Source organism: Eupeodes corollae, chromosome 1 (genome assembly GCF_945859685.1).
Source record: "Eupeodes corollae chromosome 1, idEupCoro1.1, whole genome shotgun sequence".
Lineage (NCBI taxonomy): Eukaryota > Metazoa > Arthropoda > Insecta > Diptera > Syrphidae > Eupeodes > Eupeodes corollae.
This window is the reverse complement of record NC_079147.1, coordinates 131,032,369-131,044,124: the sequence shown is the minus strand read 5'-3', so window position 1 is coordinate 131,044,124 and position 11,756 is coordinate 131,032,369. Positions and strand designations below refer to the sequence as shown.

The window sequence follows — 11,756 nt, the reverse complement described above, 5'->3', positions numbered from 1 at the left end:
TCAAAATTTTTAATTTGAAAAATCGATCCCATTACAATAATTTCCTATGGTAAGTTAATAATTGTTTGAAGAACATACTACACTCATGAGTCATGAGAATAGCTTATTTTGAAAAATTTAAGTTTATAGATGCAAGTATCCACCTAAATGAAAAACAAATACCAATGGTAATTCAAAGTTTATTTAGTTTCTTAACATTTTATAAATCTATTTTGTTGAATTAAAATAAGAATTATTGAATTAAAATACCTATGTATGTATGTATATGTTTTATGTGTTTAGTTAAGTAAAAAATTTAACTGAACAAGACATTAAAATATTTAACATGAATTCTAAAAGAATTTGAAGTTTTGGGTTTTTTTTTGTATTAAACTAACTTAATTACACACACACACACACTCTGATAACTTCACAATAGTAGCAGCTCAAAATTTCAATGGTACAGTTTTTAAAAAGTTAATTTTATTATTAAGAAATATTTTTAAAATAATGGAACTTAAGAATACGCAGTTTTTTTTGTAAAAATGTATTCGAGGAGTTAAATCAATATAATTTTGTAAGAAATTATTGTACTTTAATACTACAAAATATTAACAACAATATTTATGTGACAACTTGGAAGTTAGGGTCTATCTTCTTTTATTATAAAGATTTTTACCGCATAATACAGCTTTTAGTACTTTCTATTTTTTTGTTGGTTTTGAATTTTTATTTTCCTCGCAATTGGCTATAGCTTGACAAAGTGATAAAAACACATTTTTTTTTATGAAATAAAAGGAGCTCGAATTCAATAGTTTTTTTGATAGCAATGTACATGAGGCGAAAATAATTTTTTAACACTTGTTAGTTGTTTTTTGCAGGTTTTTGTTTTTTGTAAAAAAAATTCAATTTAATTTTTACCGAAACATGTCAACAACAATATTTTATGCAGAATCAAATAGTTTTGAAGTAAATACACATTTTTCGAAACATTCGAAATATTTTTTACCAATTGGATTTTATTAAATTCGTTATATAATATTCGTAACAATATCTTGTATAGAAATAAATATTTTTGAAGGCACACAAATTAGTAGAAAATCAGTTTTTATCAATTTGTCAATTTGTATTGGTATTTTTTTTAGGTTTTTATTCCTTATTTTTCAAATGGTTATTTATGTTTTGTTCGTTGCGATGAGTCTTTCGTTTTTAACGTTTTTAAGTTTGTCAGTGCTAATTAAAATTGTTGCAAAACAAACAAAGGCGATCGAAGTAAGTTCAATTTTATCTTTAAGAAAGTGAAATATGAGTATAAATGCATGCTTTATGTTTTTATTTGTCTGTATAACAAAATTTAAAAGTTATTAGCAACTACCCCCACGTACATATCAACGAAAAACCACAGCTACATCATACACTTAAGAGGACCATGCTGTAAAAGATGTGTGCAGCAAAAACAAAAAGCAGCAGAAGCGTACGGTATCCCTATTTCTATTTTTTGTGGTCACATCAGTGAAGGGAAAAATCCTACTGTCATTATATCTAGGGGCAGAAAACCAGCACTTTCGTCAGACGTGGAGGACAATATAGCCGGGTGCCTTATTTCAGATCTCGTGATGGTTACCTTTGCAATAAGGATGATCTCCTTGGCCTAGTAGGTACCTTCATATATTATTAGGACATAGAACTTGGTTACACCTTTCCACAATGGTAGACAAGGAGACGACTGGTACCGTTTTCATTTACCCCATTTTTCTCGTTTACTTTAAAAACTAGGGGTGTAAATGTAAACATCAAATTTTACGAAAACTAATAAACAAGATTAAGATTACTATTCTTTGATAGAAACATAATACAATCCAAACTTAAGTAGCATAAACAAAAATGTTCGACATTGCATAGTCAAGTTGTTACAAACATAACAAGTAAAAAAAAAAATTAAAAAATGCAAAATCGTTTACAATTACCCCCCTTGACCATACAATTTAATTGAAGTCGTTAGCGTTATTGGTTCGTGATAATTTGGTTAAACCCAAATGTTCATTTTTTCTAATTGTTGTACTAAAACAACCATCCACTCAATTTTTTGAAAGGTTTCTTCCTCTTTCTGCTTTACTATGTATATAACATCATTCATTTGAAGTCGATATCTCTTCTTGATCTTGAGATATGGACGACGACGATACAGACGTCCGTACAAATGTACGTCGATACGGACGTACGTAAGCACCCACGTACGTATTTAGATTCTAGGGACCTTGAAACTTCGTCAAATGTCAACCCTACAATTTGTTTTGAAACCCATCTCTGAGCTAAATATATAAAGAAAATAGTTTGAGTAAACATTTTCTGAAAAATTAATCTCCAATTTGGAATTTCAACAAAGAAGTTTTAAAAAATTCAAACTTTTTTTTCAAAATTGTATGTAATTTTGTTTCCAAAATTCAATATTATTATTAATTTTCAATTAAAAAAAAAAACACAAATCAGAATGCTAAAATGTATTACAGTTTTCAAAAAATAAAAAATAATTTTGAAAGTAAGTAATTCATTCATTTATTCTTTGATTTTGCTTTTGGTACATTGTTTACAATTTTTATGAATTTTGCAGCTATGGCGTTGCCGTCAGCTCGAAAATGTTGAAAGTTAGTATGTTGTTAAAAATTAATGTCTAAACTTGAAATGTCAACAAAAAAGTTTCATAAAAATCAAACTAAATTTTCTTCAATGAAGTATAACTTTTGTTTTCAATAATACTATTAACTTTAAATGAAAAACAGAAATCACAATGCTTTGGTGTATTTTAGTATTTAAGAAATTAAACAAAAATATATTAAAAGTATAAGTTTTTCGTAGAATAAAAGTTTTTTGTTTGTTTGCATGTCCAAGTTGATGGGCTTAGGTCAATTATTAATTAAGTATATTAACTCAACTTCATCTTTTTTAAGCACATGTTGAATATAACAGATGAACCTTTTTTCCAGCTCTTCATGTTTCGAAGATGATTGTGAATTCTTGCAAAAAGTGAATAGTTTGGAATTTTCCTATCGAGAAACCTCTCAGCGTTCAATTTCTGTGTTTTTTACTGAAACCATACGCTAAACCGTAGCAATAGTGCAGGTAGTTTTCGTGTCTTATTGTTTTAAAAGATTAACTAAAACTTACCGACAATATTTTGCATATGATGAAATAAATTTTTTTAACTAGATTTTTAGTTGAAAACCAATTTGTATCCATTAGTAGCATTTCTTGAAAGTTTTTATTAATTTGGATTTTGATTTTTCTAAAAAACATTAGCACATAATGAAATCATTTAAAAGTCAATACACAAGGTATCGAACATGAATTTAACCTTTTTTGAGTACTATTTTTTGTACTTTTGAATTTTTATGCAAAAACTGACCGACGGATTTTTATAAAAAATTTACTGAAGCCAATACCTTTAATGTTTGAAAATATATTTGAGTCAAAAATCATTTTTTGCCAACTTTTAGTAATGTTTTTTTTTTATTTTTTTTTTGTAAAAAAAATTGTCAGTATGTTTTCATACAAAATTTTACTAAATGTCGAAAACAATATTTTCTAAAAGATGAAATCATTTTGAACTCAATATTTTTAATATTTTAAAATATATTTGAGCCAAAAATCAATTTTTAAGTTAAGTTTAGTAATATTTTTTAGGTTTTTATTTTTTTGTAAAAAAAAAAATGTCAATTGGATTTTTCTCAACATTTTCTTGAATTTAAAATTTTTTGAATATTTTTAAAAAGATAAAATTAGTTTGGAGTTAATATCATAAACTTTTGAAAAGATATTTGAGTCGGAAATCAAACTTTAGCAAGTTTTAGTAATGTTTTTCTTTATATTTTTTTTAATTTTTGTAAGAAAACGAGAGGTCAAAACTTTATTCTTCGTTCTATACAACTATAGTACTCAAAAACGTATTGGTTAAATAAATTTAGATATAATTAGATAGATATACTTTAGGTTTTAAAATTAAAATATATATTAATATTCAAAAGCCATGAAAGTAAGTTTAAAAAAAACACCCTTTTCACATTAGACAGCAATTCTAGCAGATGAAATTATGTATGGACTATTGTTATTACTGACAATTCAAATTCTTAAATAAACAGATTCGTTAAATACATACAATATAAGAATATTGCGATAAGAAACTACCTACAAGATTTCAAAAAATTGAATAAAATATCTTAAATGATGCGCAATCTAGTCGGTATTTTTCTGTCGCCAAAAACGCTGAGTGACTTATTTAATATAAATTATTTGTAAAAATTACGTATGAATTAATTTTTTTTACTAATTACTATTTTTGTGTTCAATCCAATCACTCTGGAAGTGTAAATGTTAAGAAAATAATAGCTACTGAAGTGCATTCATTTAAAAATGCTAAAACCTGAAGATAATGATGTCATATATGACCCAAACATAGAAAATTATTTTGATGTGAATCAGATTGGATACGATGAGTATCGTCTAAAGTTTATTGGTATGTTTTTTACGGTGTTTTTCTCATTCATGAACAATCATAGAAAGATTTGAACCGTGATAAGAAAGCAATCATTTTTGTTAACGACCATTTTTAAACAACAGCAACTTTCTGTTAGAGCGAATAGATACCTACCTATTCTGGTAGAGGTTTGGTACCTGTTCTAATTTGTTATACGTAAAAAATAATGAGATCTAATAGTAAACCGAACTCTAAATTTATTTAATGTTATATATCAACGTGTAGGTTTTAACGACCCTAATTATTGATAACAGAAATCTGTTCTATTGTTAACTGACTTCACCTATTTATAAAAGAGATATATATATTTAGAAAGAAAACTAAGTAAACCTATACAATATTAACCAGGAACTTCAGCTTGACAAACGTTTTTTCTTCCAAATATGTCATATATATAAATAATAATAACAATATAAATATGTAGGAAGGTACACAATTCAAATGTTCTAAATAGTTCTAGTTTTATGAACTTCCCAAAGGAACTTATTGTAATCGGTTTTACATAGCAGTTTAAAAAAAAGTGAAAATTTTGGTGAACCCAAAATATCTCACGAACCGATAACGCTATATTATATATTGTGACGTGATAGCAAACTAGTATATTTTTGGAAAAATTAACGGTGTCTTTTATAAATCAAAAAATTTTTCACCCCGAATATTTTATGACCGAAAAATTATTATGTCTCCAAAATAGTTGTATGCAACTAAGTGTAAAGTTTTTGAAATCTAGTAAGATTTTGAGAAAAATCGAAATGACAGCTTTTGGTAAAAAATTAAAACCATTAAAAACATATTCAAACTCATTTTATCTCACACAAAATATTTATTTCGACAGTCAGCAAAATGTTTATAAAAATCTAACAGTCATTTTTTTTTTTCATAAAAAATTTGGTAAAAATTGATGTTTGGTTCTTAGGGCCGTCACTACACTTTTGGGGACCCTGGGCACTTTTCGAAAATGGGGCCCCTGTATGTTATGTTATGTTGTGTAATAAAGGTATACAGAAAAAATCCTAACTTTTATTCTTTTAATTTTTTAAATAAATACATATTTTTAATTCATTAAAAAGATAAATAGTTATTGCAGCATATAAAACATAAACAATGTCAAAATAAAAATAAATATTTCATATAAAAATTTAAAAATAAACATAATTTAAATAACAGTCAATTAAATAAGTTTTTGAGAATGTAATTTAAAGAACAATATCGTGACATAGACTTTTTAGGTAAAAGAAAGAAATATTTGTTGAAGAGGACTTTTTCTTGATTTGGGATTAGCAAAATCATTGATCATATCTTTAAAATCGATGCCTCTGAGGATGTCGCTTTCGATTGACATCAGCGACAAACAAGTCAATCTTCCTTGAATCATTATGTAGTTCTGAGTTCGTTTTTGATTCTTTTTAACTTAGAGAGGTAACGTTCCCTACTGCAATTGGTCACCATCATACTTAAGAAAATTGTTAGTGCAATTTTAACATTTGGAAATTCATCTTCAATTTTATGCTATAAACTATAAAGCTCTGTCAGTTTTAACATTTTCGTGTCGATAGTTAATCTCCGTTCACATCTTCGGTGTAAAATTTAGCAAAAGTTTTGCAGTTCTCTTTTAAGTCTTCCGAATTCAGATTTTTAAATCGACAAAAAAAGTCAAAACGTTGGGCAATCTTCGTATACGAACCTAGTCGCTGGTGAATTCAAGCTTGGACATTTTTTTGCAAGGACTAAATGCTTCCTCTCTGTTTATTCTTGCCTACAGACCAGAAAACCTTCCTGACATATTCGCCGCGTTGTCGTAGCTTTGGCCTCTGCAATCTGTTATCGAAATGTCTTGATCCTCCAAAAACTTCAGTTTGGTTTCCGCTAAAATAATCAGACCTATGTTCGTTAATTGGAACAAAGTATAAAAACCTTTCAACAGGCTCGTGATCTTTTACGTAACTAATATTAAATGTTTGTTGATCAACATGAGACAAATCGGGTGTAGTACACACGCTAATTGAAAAATATTTTACCATTTTGACTTCTTTTACAATAGTTTTCAAAGCCTGTCTTCCCATGACATGAATAAATTCATTACAGATATTTGCTGAAAGATAATACGCATGAACATTTCCTGGATTTCCAAATTTGCTTAAATGATCTGCAAGAAACGGGTCAAACTCACTAAGCAACTCGATGCATCCCAAATAATTCCCGTTATTGGGAGATCCGAGGATCTCATTGTCACCGCGAAATGGAAGCTCTCTCGAAGCTAAAAACTTTACAACAGCTACAATCCGCCCGACACATTTCTCCAGTAACTTACTTCATTTTAATGTTGTTATATTAATTCATTATCTACTCTTCCTGTTACTTTTGTTCGTGCTATGTAGGCCATCATAGCCTTTCTATGGGAAGAACTGCTTTCATGTGAAATAATTATTTTATTGATGCGTTTCCAATCACCGAGTTTTCAGAAGGATAATAATTGTATATATATTTTCTAGTAAATATATATGTAAATATATATATAGCAAATATATACACAATGGGAAAATATAGCAACCATTTTCTTTCGACGTGTTCATTTTTCTTCAATTTTCGAGTAAATAATTCTTTGTTGAAATATCTTGCTTTCAATATATTTCCATCTTTGTGCACTTAAATGTGAATTGGAAAAGACAGAGTTCTTATTTTGAAAATAAGCAGGTCTTTTTCCTATCAAGTTTTCAAGACCTTTTCCTGCAAAATTATCGGGAAAATAATTTGCAATGTCTTTCGATATTTCTTGATCAACGGAGAAACTTGATGACGTTTGTGAAGGTAACAAAGTTATTGCAGTTTCATGATTGGGGCCCTGTCCTTGGTTTTTTGATTCATCTCCGGAATTTTGTGAAGAAGGCAGCATTATGGGGAAAATAATCTGCAATGTCGTTCGATATTTCTTGGTCAACTGAGACACTTGATGACGTTTGTGAAGGTGTCAAAGTTGTTGCAGTTTCATGATAAGGGCCCTGCTCCTGGCTTTTTGATTCATCTCCGGAATTTTATAAGATGTGGCCTACGAAATTTCTTCAACTTGGAAAGATGACGACTTATTGTCATGCAGATCGCCCTTTTTAAATAAAAATAAATGTATTAATATGTCTGAAGAAACTGACTAATAACATAAAAATTTATGTTTGAACATTTTTAATTTCTTTTTACTAATGTTTAGACATTAGACATCAAAGCGAATTGAAATTTCTGTGTAAAATCTTGATTTTGAAAACAAACAATGAATATGCGAACATTAAGAGATCATAACTATACGTTGCTTTGTTTTGTTAGGAGCTGGGGGCCTACTATGTAACTCGATTCTACAATGAAATTGCTCGAATTCGAAAAATTGGTAGATACTATGTATCTATTTGACTACTTTCGAACCAACGACAATCGAATAATTCTTGTAGTGCCAACTATATTCTTATGAACTTTTGAATAAACGAGGAACTACGTAACTCGAAAGTAGAATTCAAAACAAGGCAAAATCGAAACTCTACATCAAATGTGTTTCCGAGCGATGTTTTTTTTTTGTCAAAGTGTAAGTAAAATGTTGAATACGAGTTTCATCTACCACCCAATTACACCCGAAATTCGTAATTTTTACCAAAATAGCGTTTGAACTTTCGTTTCTCTTCCTCATTCATTTCAAAATTCATCATCAGCGTGCACGTGACTCTTTCGATTGAAGTCAATACTTCGGCAAGCATTTTTGACATAGTTTGCTGTGCAATTCCAGCGTTGTTGTCACCACCGATTTAGTTTTGGTAACTCTTGTTGTTAAAAAATTCAATGCTGCTGATAACTAAATGATAATCAGAACAGAATTTTGTCTTTTGCGAGTAGTCATGTCGGATGATATGGTGTTAAGTAAGAACATAAATCCGTCTTTAGAAAGACGATAGCTCATAAAAAAACAAAACCAAAAGTATATACGAGTATTTTTCATTAAGAATGCGTTTATGATATATGTATGTATGTATGTATGATATGTACAAACCTTTTCTCACTCAGCTCCATTATTTTGGAATTATCTCTTATTCTTCTGCGTTTAATTTGCTCGTACCATTCTTCCATTCCTTGCAAATCTAACCAAATTATAACGGTGTCCATTTTTGTAATAATTATTCTTGTCCAAAAATTTGAAGTTTTATTATTGTGTTTTTATTAATTTCTTTTTAAAACTGTCAAACAACTCGATACTCGTTCTAAAGTAGAACATTTTTTGAAAAAAAGTTGGTATAACTGGCATCCGATTCTACTTTAATGCGTAGTACGATTTGAAAGTAGAATCGGAAATGAATTTCGAATAGAATCAAAAGTAGAATCGAGTTACATAGTAGGGCCCCTGTTCTGTTCTGAATTTCTAAACAAACTTACGTCATAAATTGGTGTATCTTTCGAAATTCCTAAATCATATTAGAATAGCTGATTCCGAATTAAATAATAACTCCTATTGCGAGCTTCACTTTTTTGGATTTCCAAAAATATTAAAATTGTATATGTATGTAATTTGAAATACATATTTGGTGGACGAAAATCGACTATACGCTTATCCTTTACTTCACTATTGCCTTATAGAACAAATAGTGAGAAGTGTCATCTTTCATCTATTTCATTGAATGGCCAAAAACAAACACTCTTTATTTGTACATATATTATTATTATATATTTGTTTATTATATAAGAAATACAAAATGCTACTAATATTGGTTTTCGACTAAAAATTTCGTTAACAAAAATAGATTTTGAAATCAAACTATTTCATCATACAGTGGATAAAAAAAGTATTGGCAATCATAGTTTTTTCAATTTTATTCAATTTTAACAACTTTGTACAAAATAAATTAAATTTCCTAGAAACCAGTAAATAGAAATAAACTTCATGAGAGCATTTAAATTCATTTTAATTACAATATAAATAAAAAATAAAAAAAAAAACAAAAAATCACTGCTCAAAAAAGTATAAGCAATAGGCTTCAATTTTAACTTAGATAATGAAATCAAAATATTAGTACTTTGTATGCAATCCTTTGGCATCAATTATTGCTTGCAATCTTCGGTCCATCGAATAAACCAGAGTTTTTGTGGTTTCACTAGATATTTTGTTCCACTCTTCCGTTATGACCCTTTTCAGTTCCGATTTAGATGAAATTTTATGTTTTCTCACTGCTTGTCCCAAATGATTCCATAAGTTCTCAATTGGATTAACGTCAGGAGACTGCGGAGGAGTTTTCAGTTGTCTGGGAGCATTATACAGCAACCACTCGCGAGTTTTTAAGGCGGTGTGCTTAGGGTCGTTGTCTTGTTGAAAGACAAACGAATCCCTAAGACCAAGTTTTTCAGCACTGTCTATTAAATTATTACGCAAAATATCTATGTACATTATCGCTGTCATATGACCTTCAATAAAGGTCAGATTGCCGACGCCATTTGCCGCCATACACCCCCAAACTAAAACACTCCCTCCACCATGTTTCACAGTAGACACAACATTTTGGCTTTTTAGTTCGGTATTGGGTTTCCTCCAAACGTATTGTCTTCCATCGCTACCAAAAATGTTATACTTTGACTCATCCGAAAATATAACCGATTCCCAAAACTCCGTGGATTTGTTTATATATTTTTTGGCAAAATCCAAACGTTTTTTTCGGTTCACTTCCGAAATAAATGGCTTTTTTCTCGCAGCTCTTCCATAATAATTTGATCCGTGCAAAACATTACGAAGAGTCTGCACACTAAAATGTTTACCGGTAGTGGTTTCCACATCTACTGCCAGGTGAGGAGCACTTTTTTTGGGATTTTTTTTAACTTCCCTCAAAATATCACGTTTTTCCCTATCAGAAAAAATACGCGGTCGGCCTGTTCTTTTCATGTTTTCTGTTGACCCGGTGTTTTCGTATTTTTTTATTACACTCCGAACTGTGAATAAACTAATATTTAACTCCTTACCGATTGCACTGTATGTTAAACCTTCTTGGCGCAAAATAACAGCTTTGTTTTTAACAAAATTACTTAATTCTTTAGACTTCCGCGGCATTTCGATTTTTTTTTTATTTTCTGGGACAGAAGACTTGATTAAAGGTCAAAGCACTCAAATTGACTAACGTTTTTCTTCTACAAGCTTCCGGTACTTTAGTAACGGCACCCATTTAAACATCAATAAGAGAGTTGCCAATATTTTTTTTACTTACAATTTATTGTTTTTTCTAATTCTCTTGTTGATCTCTTAATCAAAATAAATAAAAATACTCTCACAAGGTGTCGTTTTGTTCAATTGTTAAGATAAAAATAAATTTTCCATATTAAGTCTATTACAGTCGCATAAAATCTAAAATATATGAAATTGCCAATACTTTTTTTAGCCACTGTATACAAAATATTGTTGGTAATTTAAAATTGAACTGATCAATTTTTTAACAAAACACTAAAACCTTTTAAGCAAAACAAATCCACAGACGGGATGGGAAGTTATCAGTGTAGGTCGCATCCAAACCTTTTTTTGTATCAGTGCAATCTATACCAATCTTACAAATGTTATCAATGAACAATAATAATTGTAATTACTACATATAATTAGTGTTTTAACCATACACAGTATTCCCTGTTTAATTGCACTGGAAATTTTGTCAGATTTTTCGGTCAATTTTGCGGGTGGATCAATTAACGATATCCCATTCAATTGACCAACCTGTTCAAAAAAGCGAAAACCGATTAATTGCACCAGTTAGTCAATTAAAAGATAAAATATTTATCTTAATTAAAGGCGGTGTGTCGTCGCGACGATAAAAACTGAAATTGCAAATGGCAGAAAACAAACAAGATTCGTGTGATAAAATATAAAAAATGGCCTTACTTTGAATAAATTCCGACAAATTGAATTTTGGCTTAGAGCTTCATTTATACGTCCTGAACACTCCTTCTGAAGTATACTTTTTTGCAAATTACTCAAAAACTAAAGGTTTTTCTGAAAAAGGTTGTTGATACATATTTTAACTTAGGTAACTGTACACAAATAGTTTGTAACGCTTTTTTCGTACAGATGGTATATTTGGAGACATATGTTAGAAAACATGAGAGCCAACTGCATTTAGCCCAATAAATTTAAACGTACTTTTTTTAGATGGAGACATTTTTTACTTGCGACATAGAGGAACTACTACATACATATGTACATATGTATATGTATGTCAAGTCTTGCTTTCGTAAAAAATGTTGA

The 11,756-nt window shown here is 29.3% G+C and overlaps 1 protein-coding gene across 8 annotated transcripts in view; it reads left to right on the top strand.

The window, feature by feature from the left end:
- Positions 1–4,367: 4,367 nt before the first annotated feature.
- LOC129954166 (dystrophin, isoforms A/C/F/G/H) overlaps positions 4,368–11,756 on the top strand; it is a 114,739-nt gene continuing 107,350 nt past the window's right edge. For 4 of the 8 annotated variants that reach the window (XM_056067896.1, XM_056067897.1, XM_056067895.1 and 1 more), the window contains exon 1: positions 4,372–4,489. In XM_056067896.1, coding sequence (XP_055923871.1) covers positions 4,387–4,489 — 103 coding nt within the window. In that variant the 5' untranslated portion in view covers positions 4,372–4,386. Of the gene's footprint in view, positions 4,490–11,756 lie in introns of all 8 variants that reach the window. The other 4 variants (XM_056067889.1, XM_056067891.1, XM_056067894.1 and 1 more) reach the window with 3 other exon arrangements.